This window comes from Hemitrygon akajei, chromosome 4 (genome assembly GCF_048418815.1).
Source record: "Hemitrygon akajei chromosome 4, sHemAka1.3, whole genome shotgun sequence".
Taxonomy (NCBI): Eukaryota; Metazoa; Chordata; class Chondrichthyes; order Myliobatiformes; family Dasyatidae; genus Hemitrygon; species Hemitrygon akajei.
In genome coordinates this window covers 159,779,568-159,807,384 of record NC_133127.1, presented here as the reverse complement: position 1 = coordinate 159,807,384, position 27,817 = coordinate 159,779,568, and the positions used below count along the sequence as shown (strand labels likewise).

The 27,817-nt window shown below is 39.1% G+C and overlaps 1 protein-coding gene across 7 annotated transcripts in view; it reads left to right on the top strand.

The window, feature by feature from the left end:
- atp8a2 (ATPase phospholipid transporting 8A2) overlaps positions 1 to 27,817 on the top strand; it is a 461,717-nt gene that overhangs the window by 17,676 nt on the left and 416,224 nt on the right. Inside the window, exon 1 of one of the 7 annotated variants that reach the window (XM_073043758.1) lies at positions 11,421 to 11,680. The exons of 4 other annotated variants lie outside the window; for them this stretch is intronic. In XM_073043758.1, the coding sequence (XP_072899859.1) occupies positions 11,638 to 11,680 (43 nt within the window). In that variant the 5' untranslated portion in view covers positions 11,421 to 11,637. Of the gene's footprint in view, positions 1 to 11,420; positions 11,681 to 20,292; positions 20,397 to 27,817 lie in introns of those variants that run through there. 2 more of the 7 variants (XM_073043764.1, XM_073043761.1) reach the window with 2 other exon arrangements.

Sequence of the window (27,817 nt, the reverse complement as noted above, 5' to 3'; positions counted from 1 at the left end):
ACAAGTGGCCAACATTAATGTGGTTTGTTTATTTTTGAATTAATTGAATAAATTAGTTAAATATAGTGCTGTTCAGGAGCATCCATTGTACAGCAGGCCTTTGTTTATTGTTAATCCCCCACCTCAGTCTCCCTGATCAATTTGCAATGGGTGAGGGAGTGACAGTGATTCACTGAAATGGGACAGACCATTTGATGAAGCTGTTGCATGGATGTAATTACAGAGATGAATTATTGTTGCTAATCTGGTTCATTGATTTATAGGATTAAGGAAATAAAATTACAACATTACTGTACAAGATCTTTCCTATATTTTGTAGACTCTAATTTCAGTTTATAATTAGTCTCTAATTAGATGAAACATGTCTGTACCATTGTATATTATTTTCAAGGACTATTATCAATTTCTAAATTTACTTTTTTTTTCCTCATGCAAAAATTGCAAAAAATGATCTTATTCATAGCCACAATAATTGTAAATGTGGAAAGATTTCTGGAACAGTACAGTATGTTTTTCCAGCCACTGTCATTTTGCTCATTTGACAGCAACTAATTTATTATGTTTCTTCCCCTTTCTGATGTTGGGTGTGAACAACCACTGAACCTGTTGACTGTGTCCCTGTGCTTTTATGTATTGAGTTGCTGCACATGATTGGCTGATTAGATATTTGCATGAGTGTAGGTTACATGAAATTAAATTGCAAGTTAGAACGATAATGCATTTGGAACTGCACCTTAGCATTTTGGTGATTCACAAGTTGCTTTCACATCTTAAAAGCTTGCCAAGGAGCTACGGCATGAATAAATAATAATAGAAGATGTACGAGCAAATTACTGCAGTTTTCATTGACAGATCTGTTAACATTTTAAAGCAATGTGTACTGCACTGGGCATTATAAATACAAAACATTTTTGGTCTATTTTAGGTAAACTTTTCAGAATTTAGAAACTTAGTTAATTGCAGTTATTTCTCCAATGATGTCTTCTGGAAATTCTAGATTACACTTTACACAAAAATATTTTTTAACTGCAGCAAGCCTGTGATTCACTTTAAAAAACAACACCCTGGAATATTCTATCACAAGGGGGGATTTTCTGAGAGTTTCGTAGTTGATCTCCACATGCGGCTCTGTAAACCATTTCTTGAACTTTTGAAACTAGCATTTTGTTTAATGTAATTTCAACTTCTCAAAGCCATATGCTTTGTTGCATTTTGACAAAGTTACTGAACTCCCACATGATCAAACTTTTTTTAGGGAAAGCTGTTTCAGTCTTATTTATCTAAATTATATTCATCTTAATTAATAACATTAAAATATTTTACAATAAAATAAAAAATAGACAAGCATTAAAACTGTGGTTTTAATTAAAGCAGGTTGGAAGGATAGATGAGAAAGAAGAGGAGCTGAGATGGAACAAAAGTTTAGGTAGAAAGTAAAAACTGAAGATGTTAAGACAAAGTTTCTGTTGGGGAACACTTTGCATCTAGTGATCATAAAGCCATTAGTTTCAACCATTATGGAACAGGATAGGTCTGGTCCTCAGGTTGAGATTCTAAATTGGAGAAAACCAATTTTGATGTTATCAGAAAAGATCTGGCAAGTGTGGATAGAGAGAGGTTGCTTTTTGGCAAAGGCGTACTTGGTAAGTGGGAGGCCTTCAATAGTGAAACTTTGAGAGTACAGAGTTTGTATGTTCCTGTCAGAATAAAAGACCAGGATAACAGGTTTATGGAACTTTAGTTTTTCAGAGATATTCAGACCCAAATTAGAAAAAGAAGGAGCAGGCATAGGCAGACAGGAACAAATGATGTACTTGCGTATAAGAAATGCAAGAGAACATTCAAGAAGAAAATCAGGAAGGCTAAAAGAAGACACGAAGTTGCTTGACCAGACAAAGTGAAGGAGAATCCTGAGGCTTGTACAGATATGTTCAGAGCTAAAAGATAGCAAGGGACAAAATTGGTCTTCTGGAAGATCATCTAAGTGGAGCTGAAAGAGATGGGGAGATCTTAAATGGAATGTTTCGCATGTATTTATTTAGGAGATGGACAAAGAGTCTATAGATCTGAGGCAAAGCAACAGTAAGGTCATTGACCCTGTACTAAATTACAGAGGAGGAAATGTTTGCTCTCTTGAGACAAATTAGGGTGGATAACTCCCCAGGGCCTGATGAGCTGTTCCCTCGGACCCTGTGGGAGGCTAATGCAGAAGTAGCAGGGGCCCTAGCAGAGATATTTAAAACATCATTAACCACGGGTGAGATGCTGAAGGATTGGAGGATGGCTAATGTTGATCTGTTGTTTAAGAAAGGCTCTAAAAATAAGCCAAGAAATTATATGTCGGTGAGCCTGACATCCGTGGCAGGAAAGTTATTGGAAGATATTCTAAGGGACAGGATATATGAGTATTTGGATAGACAGGGAATGGTTAGGGGTAGTTAACATTGCTTTGTGCATGGTAAGTCATGTCTAACCTATCTTATGGACTTTTTCAAGGAAGTTTTACAGAGAGTTGATAAAGGCAAGGCAGTGGATGTTGTCAACATGGATTTTAGAAAGGCCTTTGCATGGAAGGTTGGTGAAGGTTTACTTGCTGTGCATTCAAGATGAGGTAGTATGTTGGATTAGACATTAGCTTTGAGGAATAAGCCACAGTGTGGTAGTTGATAGTTCTCTTTGGTGACCTGTGACTCGTGCTGAGCCGCAGAGATCGGTGCTGGGATTGTTGTTGCTTGTTGCCTATATCAACGACCTGGATGATAATGTGGTAAACTAGATCAGCAAAATTGCAGACTACACCAAGCTTGGGGGTGTAGTGGACAATGAGGAAGACTATCAAAATGTGCAGCGAGATCTGGACCAGCTGGAAAAATGGGCTGAAAATGGCAGATGGAATTTAATGCAGAAAGTTAGAAAGTTGTGAAGTGTTGCACTTTGTGAGGACCAGCCAGGGTAGTCTTAGATGGTGAGAGGTAGAACAGAGGGGTCTGAGAATACAGTCCATAATTCCTTGAAAGTCGTGTCACATGTAAATAGGGCTGTAAGAAAAAGCTTTTGGCACATTGGCCTTCATTTATAAGGAGTTGGAATGTTATGTTGAAGTTGTGTAAGACGTTGGTGAGGCATTATTTGGAGTATTGAGTCCAGTTTTGGTCACTTACCTACAGGAAAGATGTAAGGAAGATTGTAAAAGTGCTGAGAACATTTACAAGTGTGTTGCTGGGACGAGGAACTGAGTTATAGGGAAAGGTTGAATAGGTTAGAACTTTATTCCCAAGAATGCAGAAGATATGAGGGGAGATTTAATAGAAGTATACAAAATTATGAGGGGTATAGATAGGGCAGGTGCAAGCAGGATTTTTCCACTGAGGTTGGGTGGGACTACAACTAAAGGTCGTGGGTTCAAGATAAAAGGTTGAAATGTTTAAGAGGAATATGAGAGGGACCTTCTTTACTCAGGCTGGTAAGAGTGAGATTGAGCTGCCTGTGCAAATGATGGATGTGGGGCCAATTTCAATATTTAAGAGAAATTTAGATTGGTACATGGATGGGAGGGGTATGGAGGGCTATGGTCCAGGAGCAGGTCGATAGGACTAGGCATATTAATGGTTCAGCACAGTATAGATGGGCTTAAGGGCCTTTTTCTGTGCTGTAGTGTTCTATGTCTCTAGTTGAGAGCTAAGTTTAATTTCTATACAAAACATTGTAAATCTAGAATTCCATTTCCTAACAAGGAGGAATGAGGGCACAATAGTGTGGGCAAAGAGATAGCTCAAAATAAAACCAACACCAGCTCATGCAGTGTTGACTACACATCCAGCTGTCCTGCAGGCTGAGTTGCATCATGTGGAGGCTGAATCAGAAGCAGTAATGTAAGTTCATAATTTATAATGAAAATTGAATCTTACTAGCTCATGGTTGAAGAAAATTCCCATTCTTGCTGGATGCAAGACTAGTCTGATTCATGGAATTGAATATTGTGCATGCATTTCCACTTCCAGTCTAAGGATGGAAGAAAGATCACTAAAATGGCTAAAGAATTTCAGAGAGTTCCTTGATTTATGAACTTGGATTTGTATGATCTCCATGTTTCTTTTTGTTTGGGTATGTTGCCAGCCAATGGAAACTTACCCTTTTTATGATTTTCATTGCCTTCAATTTTTCATGGTAGTTTGATGGTTGCATTATCTCTGCAATTTTGTACTTCGATTCATCTGTGAACCAAGATTGTAATGTAGTCTGTAGATGTAAACCTGGCAAAGCCCAAACTTAGCACAGCACTTTCTTCCATCTCTTAGCTGATGTCTAAGTAGAATGATGTGGAACTAATCAGCTAGATTAGATTTGTTCTCTTTTTAGGGATAAGAGATAGATGGCAATTTTCTTTTGTTGGGTAGATGCCAATATTATAGCAACAGCAGCTTGGCAAAAACTGCAGTTAGTTTAAGAACATACATCTTCAACAGAACAGCCAGGAAGTTTCTGTTGTATATGTAATTCTGTGTGGTAGCTTCACAGATATCCTGCATCAATGACTATCATCCAGTTGTTCTTAGATCCACAGTGATGAAGTGTTTTGAGAGGTTGTTGATGAAACATATCAACTCCTGCATGCAAAGTGTCTTGGATCTGCTCCAGTTTGCCTTCCAGCACACAGGTCCACAGCAGATGCCATTTCATTGGCTCTTCACTCAACCCTGGAACATTTGGACAGCAAAGATTCATACAGTACATCAGAATGCTCTTTATTGACTACAGCTCGGCATTCCATATTATCAGCCCTTCAAAACTAATCAGTAAGCATCAAGACCTTGGCCTGAATACCTCTTTGTGCAATTGGATCCTCGATTTCCTCACTTGCAGACCCCAGTCAGTTCAGATTGGCAACAACATCTCCTCCACAATCTTCATCAGCACAGATGTATCACCCGGCTGTGTGCTTAGCTCTACTGGCTTTGCACTTGTGACTGTGTGGCTGAGCACACTCCAATGCTATATTCACGTTTGCTGACTACACCTCTGTCATAGGCCAAATCAAAGGTGGTTACGAATCAGCAGAAATGAGGGATGTTTAAAATCTGACTGAGTGTTGCCACAACAACCATCTCTGACTCAATGTCAGCAAGACCAAGGAGCTGATTATTGACTTCAGGAGGAGGAAACCAGAGGTCCATGATCAGAGGTGGAGAGGATTTAAATTCCTCAGAGTTATCATTTCAGAGGACTTGTCCTAGGCCCAGGACATAAGTGCAATTACAAAGAAATCACAACAGTGCCTCTACTTCTTTAGAAGTTTGTGAGGGTTTGCCATGACATCTAAAACTTTGACAAAGTCCTATAGATATGTGGTGGAGAGTATACTGACTGTCTGCTTCAAAGATCCAAAGTACATTTATTATCAAAGAATACACCTCTAAGATTCATCCTCCCTCAGGCAGCCATGAAACAAAGAAACACCAAAGACCAATGTTCAATTCTGGTCACCTCATTATAGGAAGGATGTGGAAGCTATGGAGAGGGTGCAGAGGAGATTTACCAGGATGTTGCCTGGATTGGAGAACAAGTCATATGAAGCAAGGTTAGCAGAGCTGGGACTTTTCTCTTCGGAGCGTAGAAAAATGAGAGGGGACTTGATAGAGGTCTACAAGATTATGAGAGGCATAGATAGGGTGGATGGTCAGTACCTGTTTCCCAGGGCACCAATAGCAAACACCAGAGGGCATATGTACAAAATTAAGGGAGGGAAGTTTAGGGGAGACATCAGGGGTAAGTTTTTTTACACAGAGGGTTGTGAGTGCCTGGAATGACTTGCCAAGGATGGTGGTGGAGGCTAAAACATTAGGGGTATTTAAGAGCCTCTGGACAGGCACGTGGATGAAAGAAAAATGGAAGGTTATGGGGTAGTGTGGGTTTAGTACTTTTTTTTTAAGGATTATATGGGTCAGCACAACATGGAGGGCTGAAGGGCCTGTACTGTACTGTAGTGTTCTATGTTCTAACCCATTTACGAAAATATCAAACTCTCAATGCATGAAAAAAGAACAAAATGCGCAAATAGCAATAAGTGAGTGAACAACTTAGAATATTGAACATTAAACCAGGTGTCCAGCAGTATTCAGATCAGCAGCATGCTACCAAAACGCTGCAGGGCCATTCTTCACTGAAGTGCCCCAGTCCAATTGATCGCTCTGATCAAACCGTGCAAAATTAGCAAAAAAAAAGAGTAACTAGAATCCAGAAGTACTTGCAACATGAACCTCAAAGTTCCTCAAAACGAGTGCACAGCCTTGGCCTGATCAATTCTTGCAACGTGGATCCCAAGGCTCCTGCACTTTCTTCCAACGGTAGCTAGTGAGAGGGAGAGGAGGACCAGTCAAAGAAGGCACGCTGTGTCGAACACCCATCCGTCCTCCGCTTTCATCCTCATCAACTTCAGCTTTGCTCAATGCCTGTATTGGAGAAAAGCAATAGAGACAATCATGGGCTCAATAGAGTAGTTATTATTTATTTATTTATTCATTTTCTTTCTTTTTGTATTTGCATGGTTTGTTAGCTTTTGCACACTGATAGTCCTCCCTGTTGGTGCGGTCTTCCATTGAATCTATTATGGTTATTGGATTTATTGAGTATGCATGTAGGAAAATGAATCTCAGGGTTTTAATGGTGACATATATATATATACTTTGATAATAAGTTTACTTTGAATTATGGCAGACATAATCTTCACCATGCAACATCTTTGAAATAAATGCAGAGAACAGCACCAACTGCAATACAAGGTCCTAGTTACTCTTGTTGACTCTATTGACAGGCCCTGATTTTCCCAAAACATAACTGCTCATTCTGAGCACTGTCACAAAAAAAACTTTCCATGCAGGACAGAGGTTAAAAAAAATCAATAATACACTGCTGGGAAGGATAGGGTAACATCCCCAGTGATTCTTGGGAATCCCTGGCCCATAAAGGACGATTATTTGGAATAGTATTGATAAACCTTGTCCACGCATTGGGGGCATACAGAAGCTCTGCATAAAAGGGAGAACAGGCACACTACTGATGCTAGAGGTTACAAACGTGATGGATAACTGCTCTCGTACATAGATTTACAAAGTAATCTGCTGCTTCAGAACCATGGTATCACATACATACCCTGTCAACAGTTGCTGAATATGATATCTAATTTAACATTGTTGCAGTTGTTGACTAAGATCTAGAACTGACTTATGAAGAAAGGTCAGACACAGGTATTCAATGGAGTTCTCCAGATACTGGTAATAAGATCACTGCTTTTCTTAATTTTTATAATAGTTTTGGAATCAGAATCAGAATCAGGTTTATTATCACCGGCATGTGACGTGAAATTTGTTAACTTAGCAGCAGCAGTTTAATGCAATACATAATATAGAAGAGAAAAAATAAAAATATAATAATAAATAAAGTAAGTAAATTATAGTGTACATATATTGAAAAGATTAAAAACGTGCAAAAACAGAAATACTGTATATTTTAAAAAGTGAGGTAGTTTTCATAGGTTCAATGTCCATTCAGGAATTGGATGGCAGAGGGGAAGAAGCTAAGTGTGAATTGCTGAATTGCTAAGTGTGTTCCTTCAGGCTTCTGTACCTCCTACCTGACAATAACAGTGAGAACTGCTTTGAGAGGTTGGTTATGACTAGACTGAACTCCTGCCTCAGCAAGGACCTGGACCCATTACAATTAGCCTATTGTCACAATAGGTCAATGGCAGACACAATCTCCATGGCTCTTCACACAGCTTGAGACCACCTAGACAACACAAACACCTATGTTAGGATGCTGTTCATCGACTATAGCTCATCATTTAATACCATCATTCTCAGAATCCTGATTGAGAAGTTGCAGAACCTTGGCCTCTGTACCTCCCTCTGCAGTTGGATCCTCGACTTCCTAACCGGAAAATCACAATCTGTGCGGATTGGTGATAACATATCCTCTTCGCTGACGATCAACACTGGCACACCTCAGGGGTGTGTGCTTAGCCCACTGCTCTACTCTCTGTATACACGATTGTGTGGCTAGGCATAGCTCAAATACCATCTACAAATTTGCTGACGATACAACCATTGTTGATAGAATCTCAGGTGGTGGTGAGAGGGCATACAGGAGTGAGATATGCCAACTAGTGGAATGGTGCCGTAGCAACAACCTGACACTCAACATCAGTAAGACTGAAAGAGCTGATTGTAGACTTCAGGAAGGGTAAGACGAAGGAACACATACCAATCCTCATAGAGGGATCAGAAGTAGAGAGAGTGAGCAGCATTAAGTTCCTGGGTGTCAAGATCTCTGAGGATCTAATCTGGTCCCAGCATATTGATGTAGTCATAAAGAAGGTAAGACAGCGACTATACTTTATTAGGAGTTTGAAGCGATTTGGCATGTCAACAAATACACTCAAAAACTTCTGTAGTTGAACCGTGGAGAGCATTCTGACAGGCTGCATCACTGTCTGGTATGGAGGGGCTACTGCACAGGACCGAAAGAAGCTGCAGAAGGTTGTAAATCTAGTCAGCTCCATCTTGGGCACCAGCCTACAAAGTACCCAGGACATCTTCAGGGAGTGGTGTCTCAGAAAGGCAGCATCCATTATTAATGACCTCCAGCACCCAGGGCATGCCCTTTTCAGAATCAAAATCAGGTTTATTATCGCCGGCATGTGGTGTGAAATTTGTTAACTTAGCAGCAGCAGTTCAATGCAATACATAATCTAGCAGAGAAAAAATAATAATAAATAAAACATAATAAATAAACAAGTAAATCAGTTACATATATTGAATAGATTATTTTAAAAATGTGCAAAAACAGAAATACAGTATATTAAAAGTGAGGTGGTGTCCAAAGCTTCAAAGTCCATTTAGGAATCGGATGGCAGAGGGAAGAAGCTGTTCCTGAATCGCTGAGTGTGTGCCTTCAGGCTTTTGTATCTCCTACCTGATGGTAACAGAGAGAAAAGTGCATACCTTGGGTGCCCTGAAGTGTGCCAGCATTGATTGTCAGCGAAGAGGATATGTTATCACCAATCCACAGAGATTCTGATCTTCCGATTAGGAAGTCAAGGATCCAATTGGAGAGGGAGGTAAAAGGCCAAGGTTCTGCAACTTCTCAATCAGGATTGTGGGAATGATGGTGTTAAATGCTGAGCTATAGTCGATGAAAGGCATCCTGACACAGGTGTTTGTGTTAACCAGGTGGTCTAAAGCTATGTGAAGAGCCATTGAGATTGCGTCTGCCATTGACCTATTGTGGAAATAGGCAAATTGCAGTGGGTCCAGGTCCTTGCTGAGGCAGGAGTTCAGTCTAGTCATGGCCAACCTCTCAAAGCATTTCATCACTGTAAATGTGAGTGCTGCCGGGTGATAGTCATTAAGGCAGCTCACATCATTCTTCTTAAGCACTGGTATAATTGTTGCCTTTTTGAAGCAAGTGGGAACTTCCGCTGTAGCAATGAGAGGTTGAAAGTGGCCTTGAATACTCCCACTAGTTAGTTGGCACAGGTTTTCAGAGCTTTACCAGGTAGTCCATTGGGACCTTCTGCCTTGCGAGGGTTCACTCTCTTTAAAGACAGTCTAACATTGGCCTCTTGAGACAGAGATCACAAGGTCTTCAGGTGCAGCAGTGTTCTTCACTGATGTAGTTGTGTTCTCCCTTTCACAGCATGCATAGAAAGCGTTGAGTTCATCTGGTAGTGAAGCATCGCTGCCATTCATGCTATTGGCTTTCGCTTTGCAGACCCTGCCAGAGTTGCTGTGCATCCGATGTTGCCTCCAACTTCATTTGAAATTGTCTCTTCGTCCTTGAAATAGCCCCCTGCAAATCATACCTGGTTTTCTGGTACTGGCCTGAGTCATCAGACCTGAATGCCACAGATCTAGTCTTCAGCAGACGACACACCTGTTTCATCCACGGCTTTTGGTTTGGGAATGTCTTTGTAGGCACACACTCATCCACACAGGTTTTCATAAAGTCAGTAACAACTGCAGCAAACTCATCCAGGTTCAAAGATGAATCCCTGAATACTGTCCAGTCCACCGATTGAAAGTAGTCCTATAGGTACATCTGTGCTTCCCTTGTCCAAATCTTCTTGGTCCTCGCTACTGGTGCTGCAGTCTTCAGTCTCTGCTTATACTCGGAGTAGAAGTACAGCTAGGTGACCAGACTTATGGAAGTGAGGGCGTGGAATAGCACAGGAGGCATTCTTGGTAGTGATGTAACTATGGTCAAGTGTGTGCTGTTTCCTCTGGTATAGCAAGTGATCTGTTGATGGTAGTTGCTTAGTGATATTTTTCAGACTGGCCTGGTTAAAATCACCCAAAACTTGGGTTGATGAAGCAAAACTTTCAGATGATGTTTAATTTAAGGAATTTAAGGAAGACAGTTGACTTGAAACAGGTATATACAGGGATGTGGAGTGGGCAAATGAAATGAAAATTATCTGATTTTGTGAGCAAAAATGGGAAGAGGCAATCTAAATCAGAGTTCTAATTCTAAAAGGGCCACAAGGGTATACATGCATAATTATGTAGTGTAGCCTTTTGTATTTTGAAATGCTGGTGGTGTTGACAAGATGATTTATCTTGCTGTGTTTATCAAAATTTGACAAAAATTAACTTTTCACCTCAGATCATGTTCACATTAAGTTAAAAACACTTGAGAGCCCTTTCAGTCTTTTGATTTTAATGTAAGACCATAGACATAGGAACAAAATTGGCCTATTCAACCCATCAAATTAACTCCATCATTTGATCATGTATATTGGGAGATATTAGATTTATTTTGACAAGTCCGTTTATCTGGTCTTAGGTTTTGTTTGGTTCCACCTCCCATTGCACCATCAAGTGATTTGCTCTTTGTTTCTTGAATTCAAGGCCTAGCTACCTTTAATATACTATATTTTATTTCATAGTATGCATTAATGTTACTTTTATGAAACCATTTTACCTGGCCTGGTAATCTGCCCATCACCTGGTGATGGGTGCCAATTGTAAAATTTATAAATCGAGTAGATAATATAAACATGCATGAAATAAAGTGTTTGGGAGACCAAACCAAAAAAGGACAGCAGACAAATGGGAAACTGGGACTAAGAGATTTAGAAAATAGACACGAAGGAGTTGCAGATTAGTAGTAGCAAAGCTGGAGGAAGAGAATGCCATGGAAATAATATCTTGATTTGGGTGTTATTTTAAATGTATATTTTTGGTGAAAATAAATCGCGACGAACAAGATATCTACAAATTTTAAACTACGGCCGATCTCTCACAGATAAGGGGACACCTCGGCATTTTTTCTAAACTCTTAAAAAAACGGTTCCAATTAACTGGATTGAGATGATCAAATGTGCGCGTTGATTTGAGCTGCTCTTGTTGAAAGCAGTGTATTGTACTGGGTGAACGACAGAAGTCTGTGTGCCACTGATAATCCCGATAATTGCTTGTGCTGAATGCGCTCTCCGATCATGACGCTCCCGATCTGCCGGAGCCATGGCGCGGCTGCTGGGTGACGGCGATCCAACCATTCGCCGCCGAGAGCGAGTGCCGCAAAGAACCCGCTGCTGGAGGACACGAGCATGACTCTGACGGCCGGCGTTTTCCCAGAAAGATGCCATTCCCGAGGAAATCAAAAAAAGTCCACTCGGTAGGAGGTGAGTAGGGATAGCGAGGAAGGTGGGGCATATTTTGTTGGACGGCGTAGGGATCAGTTCAGACCCAGTGCTTTGCCTTCTACCTGCCACCTTTCCAATATTAGTTATTATGGAAAAGGCCGAGCAGTGTCACCTCGCCGCGTGTCCTGGAAATGTTATTGGTGCCGATCACTCTGTGAGGGTTTGGCAGGTCAGCCAGCCCATGTCCTGTCTAGACTGTGTACAGTACTCCCTTCCGTGCTTTGAGATACCGTAGTGCAAGTTGTCAATCATAGCAGTGGAGAGCCTCGTAAAAAGATAAAGCTTTAATACGCCACTTTCTTCAAGACATCGGCTCCTACCTTGCGCGTTTAGTACGCAGATTCTTCGGTATGTGCATGGCGGTGTTTATATTTTGATTAAAAACAAACCTGTTTTGGAAACACATGGCATTGCGTGCGTGTGTGTGTGTATAGTAAATGATGGAATCCTCGCAGGCATTTCTTCCATTTCTGTCCCCCTCCCCTTTCCAGAGAGAACAGAGAATAGAGTTCTTCTGGTAATCGCCATGACTCAACTAGCCTCGACATCCAGCACACCATCTTTCACAATTTCCACCAGCTCTAACAGGATCCCACCACCAGTCAAATGTTCACCTCTCCCTCCCTCTCTCTGATACGTGTCAGTGGAATCCACTGTTAATTTGGACACATGAGGATCAGTATATCTTGGTCCATTTTGTTAAACAGCTGTCTTAATTCGTTAACGTTTCAGGAAAATAGTTTAAAAGGTATTTAAGAAAAAAGAGAAACTGCAGTTTATCTGAGTAACAAATTAAGTATTTAAGTGAAATACAGATAAAAATTACCAATAATACTATGGTACTATAATGCTGTGAGATAGTTTATCAAGCAGCAGTAAATCAAGGCAAGTGAACTTGCTATGTTGTCTAGAAGATGTTTCATTCTAGAGGCTTCTTCAGTTCTAATCCATGGTGGGTAGTTTTCCGGTTTATAAACTGAGTTGTTTAAAAGTATAGCAATCATATGAGGGTCATTAAGAGTCATAGAGGTCATGGGAAGTCATTAGCCTTATCTTTGAATGATCAGAGGTGTGAAATGTTGTGGCGATGCTGGGGTAGAGATGTTAGGACTGTGTTGTAAATAGGTGGTGTCATACTCCACCCCCTCTGTTCATGGATGAGAACTGCTCAGATCTGTATATTGGCAAGACAAAACAACTGCTTCACAAACACATGCCCCAGCAGAGGGGCGCTAACACCTCTGGTCAAAACTTGACTGTATATCTACACCTAAAGGACAAGGGACACTCTTGAATATGTGTGGTTTGAAAGAGGATGGTGCACCATCAATAACTCTAGGAGACTGGAAGTGAACGATAGGCTTTTATTAACAGCAAAAAGGGAGCACGACGTGTCGAAGACTGAGGGAAGGAGCAGTGCCCCAATCGCCTTTATACAGGGGTCTGTGGGAGGAGTCACAGAAGCAGTCAGCAGAGGGGCGTGTCCAGACAGGTATACATAGTTTACCACAGAGGGGTTAAAGAAGCCATCTTTGTCAAACCGGAGGTTTGAATAGAGGTGGTGGGATACAACACCACCTATCAGCTACTTGCAATGTAATCTTAACATCTCCACGACAGTTCACACCTCCATTCACGCAAGGATGAGACTAATGACCTTCTCATTACCCCTATGACTTTCATAGGGGTAACCCTCATGTGATTGCTATACTTTTAAACAACTCACAGAGTTTATAAGCCAGAAAAATACCCACCATGAATCAGAACTGAAAAAGCCTCTCAGATGAGTGGCAAAAGACCTTTTAGACAGCACAGCAAGTCCAGTTGCTTTGATTTACTTCTTGATATACAATGACCTGGATGACTGAGAATCTTCATGGACATGTGTGTTATTTCCTAATGGATATTAACAGAGGGATTCATCCAATGTACGCTGATGTGTTCTCTTGACTGACCATAAATGAACAAAATCAGTGCGGATAGTGGCCTGCCTTCATACAATACTTTCAACAGTTGCATCCTCCAAATCTTCATTTTCACTGTAACATTCAAGATGATTGTTGTTACCTTAATTCTTCGTAGTTCCTAACTTGTTTGAAGCAGTGAAATCGTTTCATTTTCACTCCTGGCTGTTTCTCTTGTCTCCAAGCCTGAATGCTTGAAACCGTAGTGAGCAAAACGATTTTGAATTGTCTTACTGATTATTTCTTGCCAACTATCAGTGAGAAAAATAATTTTATTTTTTAAACGTCAGCTAATATTATTTAAAAAAATTATTCACCCTAAGCACGATATAGTGTCTGATGGATGCAATTGCACACAACTAATGTTTTGTTCCCCAATTACCAGTTTTTTCTTTTTCTTTTACACCTAACCTTACCCCCTCCTCCCAAAAATCTGGTTCCACTGCTCACCTGCCAGTTTATGTCCCACTCCTCCCCTACATTTCTGTATTCAGGCTATCTTTCCTCTGGGCTTTCCACTGCTCAGTCCTGACATCAGACTTGGCCAACAACAAGTGTTTTCAAATGTTTAAACCTGCTTGTTTTATGATGCTTTTTGCCATGAAACATCTGTTTGCATTGTGTCCTCAACAACAAAGATAGTTGGTGCTGAATCCCAGTGTTTGGACAACACATTTGTGAGAATAGCCTGGATATTGGAAGATCCCCACATGCTCCATGGAGTTCGTAATAACTTTAGTATATATATTTATTTCTTTCCCCAAGTAACCAATTATTTCATCTTCGGAGCACCTATATATTTAATTCTGTCTTTTGTAAATGAGGGTGCCAAATTTTCAAAAATATTTCATATTTATCTCTTAAATTATAAGTAATTTTTTCAAGTGGAATACAGCCATAAATTTCGTTCTTCCAACGATCTATACTTAGATATGTATCCGATTTCCAAGTCACTGCAATAGCTTTTTTGGCTACTGCCAATGCAATTTTTATAAATTCTTTCTGATATTTATTCAATTTGGATATTGGTTTTATCCCTTCAATATCACCTAGTAAAAGTAATATTGGGTTGTGTGGAAGTTGTATTCCAATAATTTGTTCCAATAAAACTCTTAAATTTGTCCAAAAAGGTTGAATTTTAGAACAAGACCAAGTAGAATGTAAAAAAGTACCAATTTCTTGGTTACATCAGAAACACTGATCAGATAAATTTGGGTTTAATTTATTTATTTTTTGTGGTGTAATATATAGTTGATGTAAAAAATTGTATTGCACTAACCTTAATCGAACGTTTATTGTATTTGTCATACTCTCAAGACATAGTCTTGACCAGTTTTTTTCTTCAATTTTAATATTCAAATCACTTTCCCATTTTTGTCTTGACCTATGGACTCCTTGTTTAATTGCCTGTTTTTGAATCAAATTATACATACAAGAGATAAATTTTTTAATCTTTCCTTTTTGAATTAAAGTTTCTATTTCATTGGGTTTCGGTAATAACATTGTTTGACCTAACTTTTCTCTTAAATAAGCCCTTAGTTGAAAGTAACAAAAAAGAGTGTTGTTTGATACTTTATATTTATTCTTTAATTGATCGAATGACATTAATATACCTCCTTCAAAACAATCTCCTATATATCTAATCCCTTTTTGAAACCAATTATATAAAAGTTGATTATCCATTGTAAAAGGAATAAGTCTATTTTGAATTAAAGATCTCTTTGCTAATAAGGATTTCTTTGTCTCATCGTCAACATTTATCTTATTCCATAAATCAATCAAATGTTTTAATATAGGAGATTCTTTCTTTTCCCGTATCCATTTAGATTCCCATTTATATATAAAGTCTTCTGGTATGTTTTCTCATATTTTATCCAGTTCTATTCTGATCCATGCCGGTTTATCTTTCTCAAAAAAAGATGCAATAAATCTAAGTTGATTTGCTTTATAATAATTCTTAAACTTTGGAAGTTGTAACCCTCCTAGCTCAAATTTCCATGTCAATTTTTCCAACGATATTCTTGACATCTTACCTTTCCAAAGAAACTTCCTCACATATTTATTCAGCTCTTGAAAAAACTTCTGGGGGTAATTGTATTGGTAGTGATTGAAATAAGTATTGTAATCTAGGGAATATATTCATTTTTATGGTATTTACTCTACCTACTAATGTTATTGGTAATACCATCCATTTATCAAGATCTTCTTGAATTTTTTTCAATAGTGGTAAATAATTTAATTTGTATAAGTTCTTTATGTCATTATCAACTCTTATACCTAAATATTTTATACCATTTGCCGGCCATCTAAATTGGGTTATTAATCGACATTGATTATAATCTCCTTTAGTAAGAGGTAAAATTTCACTTTTATCCCAATTTATTTTATAACCTGATATTTTCCCATATTCTTCTAATCTATAGGATAATTTACGCAACGAGTGCAATGGGTTTGTTAGATAAAGCAGAACATCATCAGCAAATAAGTTAATCTTGTATTCTTCCTGATTAACTCTGAAACCCTTAATATCTGGGTCCATTCTAATCAATTCAGCTAATGGCTCTATCGCCAACACAAATAAAGCAGGTGATAATGGACAACCTTGCCTAGTTGACCTTGTTAACTGAAATGGTGTTGAAATTTGACCATTTGTCACTACTTTAGCTTTGGGATTAGTATTTAAAGTTTTAATCCATTTTATAAAAGATACTCCTAATCCATATTTTTCCAATACCTTAAATAAAAAATCCCATTCCAATCTATCAAATGCTTTTTCTGCATCTAAAGCAACTGCCACGCTCATTTCCTCCCTCTTCTGCGCTAAATGAATTATACTAAATAAGCGAGTTACATTATCTGCTGATTGTCTATTTTTAATAAATCCTGTTTGATCCATATGTACTAATTTTGGTAAGCATTTAGATAATCTATTAGATAAGATTTTTGCTATTATTTTATAATCAGTATTTAATAAAGAAATTGGTCTATATGATGATGGCTTTAAAAGATCTCTATCTTTTTTTGGCAATACTATTAAAATAGCTGTCGAAAAAGATTCTGGAAGTTTATGCGTTCTTTCCGCTTGGTGTATTAACTCCATAAGAGGAGGAATTAATAAATCTTTAAACTTTTTATAGAATTCAGGCGGAAAACCATCTTCTCCTGGAGATTTATTACTTTGAAGTGATCCTAGGGCTTCTTCGACCTCTTTCAATGTAAAAGGCATATCTAATCCCTTCTGTTCTTCCGTATTTAATTTTGGAAGAGTTATTTGTGATAAAAACCTTTCTATCTTGACATTGTCATTTTGTGATTCTGATTTGTACAACTCAGAATAAAAATTCTTAAAAGCTTCATTAATTTCTAAAGGTTTATAAGTAATTTTATTTACTCTTGTTCGAATTGCATTTATTGTTTTAGAAGTCTGATCTGTTTTTAGCTGCCATGCAAGAACTTTGTGATCTTTCACCTAGTTCATAATATCTTTGTTTAGTTTAGATTACTTTTTTGAAATGTTGCTCCTCTGTGATAATTATGAAGATTGTTTTGAATTTGTTTTTGTTGTTACTTTGCAATTCCATGTTTTAGATCAAGAATGATAATACAACAAAGGGTTTTCATGTTTTCCATTTAAAATCTATGTTGAGGGATTTACCAACAACATAGCCATTAAGCAATAATTTATCATTTGTTTTGGAACTTCCACATTCTGTCCATCAATATGATTTTTAGATCCTGTTTCTTAATGTTAAAAATATTTAAATCACAGTATTCACTCCTTTGCAGATTGAGATTACCTGTTGATTTGCAATTATCAATAGACATACATCAAAGTAAGCCATTAACATATAGTGGCATCAGGATCCCAAGTTAAATATAGTCAATGGGCATCAAACAAAAAGCTCACTAATAGCTGTAGTCATATGTTGCACAAAGGAACCTGGTAATCCAGACTCCATCATGATTATTAACAGATGTGTATCAGAATCACCATCTCCTTCGGCAATAGAATGAATTAATTTCTTTTGAATTTTTTTATTTATTTAGAGATACTGTGTGGAATAGCCCTTTGAGCCACACCACCCAGCAACTCTCGACTTAACCCTAGCCTTTGCATGGGACAATTTACAATGAGCAATTAATGTGCTGGAGAAAACCCACACATTCCACGGGTTTCCACAAAATCCTTACAGAGTATGCCAAGATTGAATTTTGAGCTGTAGTAGCACTGCATAACTGCTTCGCTAACATTGGCACCCAGTAGTGAATTTTAAAATAAAAACAAATGTCCTCTGAGGAGGTGGTTATGGTTGTTAGCAATTTAGCTAGCCCGAGGACATTACTACAAGGGTTCTGCAGAGTGCAGCCTCAGGTCAACTATCAATGACTTTGCATCCATAATAAAGTTCAAAGTCAAGATGTTTATTGATTGTGTGGCTTTCAAGTCCATCTGTAAATCCGTGGCAAATGAAGAAGTCTGTACCTGAATGTGGCAAGGCATAGACAGCATTTGGGCATGGGACACAGTAACGACAGGTAACTGCAATGAACATCCACAGCAACAGTCTAAATGCTTATCTTGATATTCAGTGTTATTGCTCTCACTGAATCCACACCATCCTCAACTCATCTGGGTCAGTTGCATAAAACACTATGGCTAAGAACATTGAATTTGTTGTATGCATTGGGGTATATTTGGAGACCAAGCAGATTTTGTTGAGGACTGTTTTGCTGAGTGTCTCACTTGTGTCACAAACGTAACTGCAAATTTGGGGTTGTTTGCAATTTAATTATGGCACCTTTCCCATTTTGACCTCCTGTGTCCAAACTATTCCCCTTATTGTTCCAATAAAGATTTTCCAATTTCGAGGCTGGAGATTCTGTGGTGAGTAACTTGCTTCCTAACACCCTCAAGTTCTACAGTCTATGAGGCAAGAATCTGAAATGTAGTTATACCACTTAACTGGATGAGTACAACTTCAATAACACTCAGGAACCTTGATGACAGTCAGGATACAGCAACTAGCTTGATTTAAAAAAAAAAAAATCACATTTGCCAGCCTTCATTGTTCCTTCATCAATATACAGTGGCTGCAGTGTACTGTCTTCAAAATGTAGTACTGTACAGTTACTTCGTTTATTCCAACTGCATCAACTTCCCATACTTGTGCTGTCTCGCAAAGGATAATAGGTTCTCATGCATAGGGCCATGATGCATTTTCTCCTCAAAATTGAATTCTTTGGCAACTTGGTACTGTTTCAGCACTACTACATTGTTACTGTGCCTGAATTTTGGAAATAGCTACCCGAGAGTATTGTGAGATTACCTTCACTAAGCAGACTGCTTTTGTTTGGACAGTAGATGCTGGTGTTGCCTGTCTAGTTACAGACATGGAAATATAAATAAAAGAATAATGTGAGGGGAAACAGAAATAATTTGGCTGAGACAGATGTGTTGAAGGAAAGAGTATTTCATTTCCATGAACTTTTGATCAGAAGTGGAAAATGCTACACGTGACAAAATTTATGCAGCTATCAAAATAGGGAAGAACAGCTGGTTGTTGGTGAAGACAGAACAATAGGTTGCAAAGTGATGAAGAAAAGAAGGGTGATGGTTTATGACAAAAAGCAGCGGTAATGATATCAATTACCAGCTTTTGACCCCACCCTGCTGTCTCCCCATTGTCAAAGATGAAGTAGTGGTTAGAATCAAAAAGAGGAATGTTAATTTCTTGTACCTGTACCTGGTACATGGAAGTAACTATTTGCAATGCAATTTGCACAGAGGAGGAACAAGCAGATTTTGTAATGCTTTTTGTACTTCACTTGGTTCATGAGCATACCAAAAGTTGAGATGCTTACTGTTTTAAAAAAAAATTCCTACCTCTCCCATTTTGTAATAGAAACCCAACCACCTGTATTGGCCTATTGATGACTGACAAAACTTGACTAGCATCTATTTTTGATTTTTTTTCTATGCTTCATATTTTTGTTTTGGGAACATTAGGTTCAGCAATTTAAAATCTCTTTACTTTTTTCTTTGATGTTCTTGCCTAATCACTTGCTACACTACTTGATTAAAACCTGTTATATCTGTAATCTTTTACAGTCTGAGCAAAGGTCACAGACCTAAAGGGTTAACCTTTTGGTTTCAAGTCCTACTGTAGTTTTTAAATATTCTCTGTTAACATGTTAATTTTCTGCTTCATGCTTTTTCTTCAGAGATAAATGGCTTGTGATGTTATAAAAATGTAAATATACTTTGATTTTTCAGTTAGCTAAAATTATTTTAGTTTTGTTTGATTCACATGGAATGCAACATGAAATCTGGGCATAAAATATTTTGCTTGCATTTTTTAAAACATGCATTGTATAAATGCTGACTCAGATGTAACATGTATATTTTGTTATTGATTTTAGGGTGATTATTTACTATAAAATCAGAAATAGGTAGAATGTGATCTCACTCAAAGTGAAAATAGCTTAATACATTTTCTTGGAAAAGAAAATGGAGCTGCGTACTCAAACAGGTATAAACATGCCCATGTGTGTTATGTAATTTTAGTTAAAGAATGCAGAATAGTTTGCAATCTATTGAGATTATGGGAAAGATCCTGGACGCCCATATTTACGAGTACAGAATGTATGAAGAGGGATCAAATAAAAAGGAAAGAACTTGCGATTCTAATTTAATGGATATTTTTCAAGCTACAACAAAAACTGGTTTAAAGGTAACTGATTTAAATTTCTGCATGTAGATTTTAGTGAAATTTCATTGAGTTCCTTGCGCAATGCTTTAGCAAAACCTGAAAACAATAATTTCATATGTTTTAAAATTCTGTTTGTATGTGTAGCGTGCAAAACATAGTAGATTCTGGTTAATTGGGCCATCGGTTAATTGGGGCAGCCACTTAGTTTGGGACAACTCTGAAAGAACAAAAACTAATTGAGAATATAGCCAGAATTCTCTTTGTTTATTTAGGACACTATGCAGCTTAGTTGGGGCAGGGTACTGTTGCTGAGCAGTTTGTAACTAGCATCAGTTGTGTGACTGTTACACACTGCACTGTGCTTAGAGTAAACAGTTTTAGAACAGTGTCAGCTGTGTGTGCTTATATTCAAAAAGTAGTAATTTTTTGTTACTGATAGTTGGCGAGAAATAAGCAGTTAGACAGTTCAGAACCGTTTTGTTCACTGTAGTTTCAAGCATTCAGGCTTGGAGAAATGGGTGGGAATGAAAGTGAAACAATTTTGCTACTTCAAATTAGGAACAATGAAGAATTTGAAGGTATTGCCAATTATTTTAAATGTTACAATGGAAATGAAAACTTGCAGGATGCAATAGTTGAAAATTGGACGAAGGCAGTCCACTATCTACACTCGGTGTCTGCACTGATTTTGTTCATTCACAGTCAATCAAAAGAACACAGCAATGTACGTTAGATGAATTCCTCCATTGGTAACTTTTGGGAGCTAGTACATATTTTTATAGTACTGTGGTATTGGTAGTGTTTTAATTTATTCCTTATTTCATTTAAATATATATTTTGTTACTCAATTATAGTTTGTTTTTTTTATGCCTTAATTACATGAAACTTTGGCTAAATAGGGCAGCCACTCAATTGGGCCAAAATGTACTGCTCTCTGTGTATCCCAGTTAACTAGAATTCACTGCATTTAATTTCACATGTACCTGATTGCATACCTGGTTGCATTTTTAAAATAGCGTATGCAGGTTTTTCTTTTTTTAAAACAGGACGTGTATTTATGTAAACTTTTAATAAGAGCACAAGATATAGGAGCAGAATTAAGCCATTTGGCCCATTAAGTCTGCTCCACCATTCAATCATGGCTGATCCTTTTTATTTCCCTCCTCAGTCCCACTCCCCAGCCTTCTCCACGTAACCTTTGATGCCATGTCCAATCAAGAACCTATGAATACAACAGGTTGGTTAGACAGGATTTTCCCTTAAGGAAACCTTGCTGACTTTGTCCTATCTTGTCCTGTGTTACCATGTACTCCATAACCTCATCCTTAACAATTGACTCCCAACATCTTCCCAACCCCTGAGGTCAGGCTAAATGCTCGTTAATTTCCTTTCTGCTGCCTCCCTCCTTTCTTAAAGGGTGAAGTGACATTTGCAATTTTCCAGTCCTCTGGTATCATGCCAGAGTCCAATCATTTACTTTCTCCCTAATAGATTTCAAGCTGAATGCAATCATGTTGTGATCACTGCCTCCTAAGGGTTCTTTTACCTTAAGCCCTCTAATCACCTTTGGTTCATTATGTAACACCAAATCCAGTATAGCTGATCCCTAGTAGGCTCAATGACAAACTGCTTTAAAAAGCCATCACATAGGCATTCAACAAACTCGCTCTCCTAAGATCCATTGCCAACCTGATTTTCCCAATCAGCATGCATGTTGAACTCTCCCATGATTATCATAACACTGCCTTTTTGATATGCCTTTTCTGTTTCCCGTTGCAATCTGTGGTCCACATCCTGGCTACTGTTCTGAGGCCTGTATATTACTGCCATTAGGGTCCATTTACCTTTGTAGTTTCTTAACTCAACCCACAAGGATTCAGCATCTTCTCATGCTATGTCACATCTTTCTTTTGATTTGATGCCATTCTTTACCAGCAGAGCCACACCACCGCCTCTGCCTACCTCATAATACTTCCGATACAAGGTGTGACCTTGGACATTTCGCTCCGAACTGCAGTCGTCTTTCAGCCATGATTCAGTGATGGCCACAATAACTTCCATCATAACTTCATAACTTCCATCAGTTCTTGGTGGCCAGCGAATTAAATTTCCAGGTGTTCAAGCAGTTAGTGTTTGATTTTCTTCCTTGAACTTTTATGCTAGAAACTTCTGCTCCTACATTCATTGGCTCATGGTCTCGGGCAGATGAAAGGATTTTCCAGTTTTGCTCGGTTTTTGATTGGTTTGTTTTCTCCTCGATAATTTACTTGCAGTATCATTGCATTAGCCTGGTTGGTATTCGTCTTTCTTTTGATCATTGTATTTTCTGTATCTTATGTTTTGGGTAATATTTATCTCTTTTTTTGAATTTTTTGGCTGTTTGTGTTAATTTGCCAAGTATGTTTATTTTGCATGTCATTCTGATAAACAAAAGTTAAGTTATTCTGGCAAGTCAGCTCAATGTTCTCATCATTCTTGTCCATATGGTTTCTTTCTTGTGGAAGAAATGAAAGAGACTGATTCAGTAAGGGAATAGAGAGTGCCATTCTTTAGATTAGCTTTGGCTCATCAGGCTTGGGTGAGGTAGACTGTGTGTTTGTCATAGATTAGTGAGAATGGCTCTGGGACAGTGTTCTGTACTAATTATGGGAAATCTGGAATATGTCTATTCTCCCAGATAAACACATCTGCACTTGGTGCACAGAGTTGCAGCACTTGAGAGAACGTATTAAGAAGCTGAAGCTGGAGCTGCAGCTTGATGTCCTTCGACTCATATGGGAGAATGATGTGCTAGAAAGGAGTTACGGGGAGATTGTTGCCCCTGAGTTGCAGGAGGCAAGTAACTGGGTGACTGTCAAGGGAAGAAGGAGAAATGCACAGCCAGTGCAGATTATTCCTGTGGCTGTTGTTCTCAATAATAAGTACAGTCGGCCCTCTATATTTGCGGGTTCCGCATCCACGGATTCAACCAATCGTGGATTGAAAATATTCGATTAAAAATACTTCAGAAAGTTCCAAAAAGCAAAACTTAAATTTGCCGCGCGCGGAGCACTACGCTGAACCCACGCAAATGAAGTGATGTGCAGGCATATCCTGTTGTAGCCTCCCACCATTTCACAGATCCTCAGCCCCTCTCCAGCACTTGTTGTTTGAGCATTGATCGCCTTGTGTCTCATTTATTCGTTACTCGTGTTGTGAGCTAGAGGAAGGAGTTTGAGGCTAGTAAGGGATGGCTGGCTAGCTATGTAAAGCGCTACAGCCTCAAGAACTAAAAGATGATGGGAGAATTGTCCGAGGCAGTGTCAGTGTTCCCAGAAGAACTATGATGGTTGCGTCTGTACTGAACATGTACAGACTTTTTTCTCGTCATTATTCCCTAAACAATACAGTATAACAACTATTTACATAGCATTGACATTGTATTAGGTATTATAAGATGATTTAAAGTATACGGGAGGATGTGTGTAGGTTATATGCAAATACTATGCCATTTTATGTAAGGAACTTGAGCATCCGTGGATTTTGGTATCCGCGGGGGGTCCTCGAACCAATCCCCCACAGATACCAAGGGACGACTGTATACAACTTTAGAGCGGGATGACCTACCGGGGGGGGGGGGGGGCAGGTGGGGGGAGAGCCACAGTGACCGAGTCTCTGGCACTGAGTCAGGTGCTGTGGCTCAGAAGAGCAGAGAGGTGAAGAGAATTGCAGTGTTGATAGGAGATTCCTGAGTCAGAGGAACAGAGACAAGGTTCTGTGGCATGGTAGACACATCTGCATGGTACGTTGCCTCCCTGGTGCTGGGATCAGGAGTGTCTTGGATCGGGTCCATGGCATTCTCAAGGGCGAGGGTGAGCAGCTGGAAGTCTTGGTGCATATTGGCACCAATGACAGAGGTAAACGAGGTGAGGAGGTCTTGAGGAGAAAATTTTAGGGAGCTAGATAGAAAGCTAAAAAAACAGGACTACCAGGGTAGTAACCTCTGTGCTACGTGCTAGTGAGGGTAAGACTAGAATTATTTGGAAGATGACTGCATGGCTGAGGAACTGGTGCAGGGGGCAAGAGTTCAGATTCATGGATCATTAGGATTTCTTTTGGGGAAGGTGTGACCTGTAGAAAAGGGATGGGTTACACCTGAACCCGATGGGGGGGGGGCCCATATTGTTACAAGCTGGTTGGCTAGAGTTGTTCAGGTGGGTTTAAACTAATTTGGCAAGGGGATGTGAACCAGAATGATAGTGCTGAAGATGAGGTAGTTGGTTTACAAACAGAGACAATTTGTAGTGGGACTCTTAGCAAGGAGAGGCTGATGATAGGATGAAATTGCAGTCAACAGGCTGAGTTGCAACGTAAAAGGTGGACAAAATTGAAAAGGGTGAATACAGGATTGATGGTGTTATATTTGAATGCGCACAGTTAATGGAATAATGGATGAGCTTGTAGCATGTATAATTCTGTAGGCATTACTGAGTTATGGCTGAAAGACGATTATAGCTGGGAACTTAATATCCATGGATACACATTGTATCAAAAGGACAGATGGGAAGGCAGGGAGTGGTGTTGCTCTATTCTTTTAAAAAGTGAAATCAAATCACTGGAAAGAGGTGACGTGGAGTCAGAACGTGTTGAATCAGTGTGGATGGAGCTAAGGAACTGCAGGTATAAAAACTCCCTGATGGGAGTTGTAGGCAGACCTCCAAACAGTAGTAAGGATGTGATCTACAAATTACAATGGGAGACAGAAAATGTTTGTCAGAAGGGCAATGTTACAGTAGTCATGGGGGATTTCAATATGCAGGAAGATTGGGAAAATCAGGTTAGTGCTGGATCCCAAAAGGGGTAATTTCTAGAATGCAGACGAAATGGCTTTTTAGAACAGCTCATGGTTGAGCCCATTAGGGGAGCAGCTGTTCTGGTTTGGGTGTTGTGCAATGATCCGGAATTGATTAGAGAGCTTCAGGTAAAAGGACCCTGGGGGGAAAGTGATCATAATATGATCAAATTCACTCTGAAATTTGAGAAGCTAAAGTCAGGTGTATCAGTATTACAGTGGAGAAAAGGGAATTACAGAGGCATGAGAGAGGATTTGGCCAGATTTGATTGGAAAAGAACATTGGCAGGGATGACGGTAGAGCAGCAATGGCTGGAATTTCTGGAAAAAATATTCTGAAGGTAACATGACACAACCGTGGCTAACAAGAGAAATAAAAGCCAAAGAGAGGGCATATAATAGAATAAAAATTAGTGGGAAGTTAGAGGATTGTGAAGCTTTCAAAGACCAACAGAAGGCAACTAACAAAAATCAGTAAGAATGTAAAGATGGAATATGAAAAATAACCAATAATATTAAAGAGAATACTAAACCCAAAAGTTTCTTCAGATACATAAAGTGTAAAAGAGAGGCGAGAGTAGATATCAGAGCACTGAAAAACAATGCTGGAGAGGTAATAATGTGAACAAGGAAATGGTGAATAAACTGAATAAGTATTTTGCATCAGTCTTCACTTTGGAAGACACTGGCAGTATAGTGGAAGTTCCAGGTGTTAGTGCTCAAGAAGTGTGTGGCACTTCTGTTAAGTTCTTGGGAAACTAAAAGGTCTGAAGTTAAATTAATCATCTGGACCAGATGGTGTACACCCTAGGGTTCTGAAAGAGGTGGCTAAAGAGATTCTGGAGGCAATATTATATCTTTAAAGAATTACTTGATTCTGGAATGGTTCCAGAAGACAAAGTTGCAAGTGTCACTCTGCTCTTCAAGACGGGAGAGAAGCGGAATAAAGGAAATTATAGGCCATTTAGACTGATCTCAGTGGTTGTGAAGATGTTGGAGTCGCTTGTTAAGGATGTGGTTCTGGGGTACTTGGAGGCACATGATAAAATAGGCTGTTGTCAACATGGTTTCCTCAAGGGAAATCTTCCCTGTTGGAATTCTTTGAAGAAATAACAAGCAGGATAGAGAAAGGAAAATCAGTTGAGGCTGTGTATTTGGATTTTCAGAAGGCCTTTGACAAGGTGCCAAACATGAGGCTGCTTAACAAGCTATGAGCCCATGGTATTACAAGAAATATTCTAGCATGGCTGAAGCAGTGACAGACTGGCAGGAGGCAATGAGTGGGAATAAAGGGAACCTTTTCTGGTTGGCTGCTGGTGACTAGTGGTGATCCATAGGGGTTTGTGTAGTGACTGCTTTTTTTTTGAATGATGGAATTGATGGCTTTGTTGCAAAGTTTGCAGACGATATGAAGATAGGTGGAGGGGCAGGAAGTTTTGAGGAAGTGGAGACTACTGAAGGACTTAGACAGATTTGGAGAATGTGCAAAGTGGCAGATGGAGTGCAGTGTCGGGAAGTGTATGGTCATGCACTTCGTAGAAGAAATAAAAGGGTGAACTGTTTTCGAAGTGGAGAGAAAATACAAAAAGCTGAGGTGCAAAGGGACTTGGTATGCTTGTGCAGAATTCCGTAAAGGTTAATTTGCAGTTTGAGTCTGTTGAAGGAAGGCAAATATGATAGCATTCATTTCAAGAGGACAGGAATACAAGAGCGAGGTGTAATGTTGAGACTTTATAAAGCACTGAGGCCTCATTTGGAGTATTGTGAGCAGTTTTCGGCTCCTTCGAAAAGTTGTGCTGAAACAGAGGGTTCAAAGGAGGTTCGTGAAAATGATTTCAGGTTTGAAAGGCTTGTCATATGATGAGTGTTTGATGCTTCTGGGCCTGTACTCACTGGGATTCAGAAGAGTGATGGGTGACCTCGTTGAAACATATCAAATGGTGAAAGGCCTTGATAGAGTGGATGTGGAGAAGATGTTTCCCATTGTGGGAGAGTCAAAAACCAGAAGACACTGCCTCAGAATAGAGGGGCGTCCTTTTAGAATGGAGATGAGGAATTTCTCTAGCCAGAGAGTGGTGAATTCTTTGCCACGGGCAGCTGTGGAGGTCAAGTCTGTAAATACTTAAGATAGAGGTTGATTGATTCTTGAATCAATTGAATATTAATTGAATATTAATCAGCCATGATGAAATGGCAGAGCAGACTCAATGGGCCAAATGGCCTAATTCTCACCTTATCTTGTGGTCTTGTCTATAAAATATCCACAGATAATCAAATGCTTTGTCTCCAATGAGGTGCCACCACCCAAATTCGAGAGTGTCTGTGGCAGAAGAGAGTGTATTTGCTGTTGAGAAGGAGAGGTGCTTTGGAAGCTGAAAGGTCTGAAGTTAGATCAGTTACCTGGACCAGATGGACTACACCAGGGTTCTGAAAGAGGTTGCTGAAGAGATTGTGAAGGCATTAGTAATGATCCTTCAAGAATCACTAGACTTTGTAATGGATCTAGAGGACTGGAAATGTTACTCCACTGCTTTATAAGGACCTAATCCACTGATTGCTCTTTTTGGCACCTTGGGTGAGGCAGATATACATTTGAGTCGAACTAAACGTC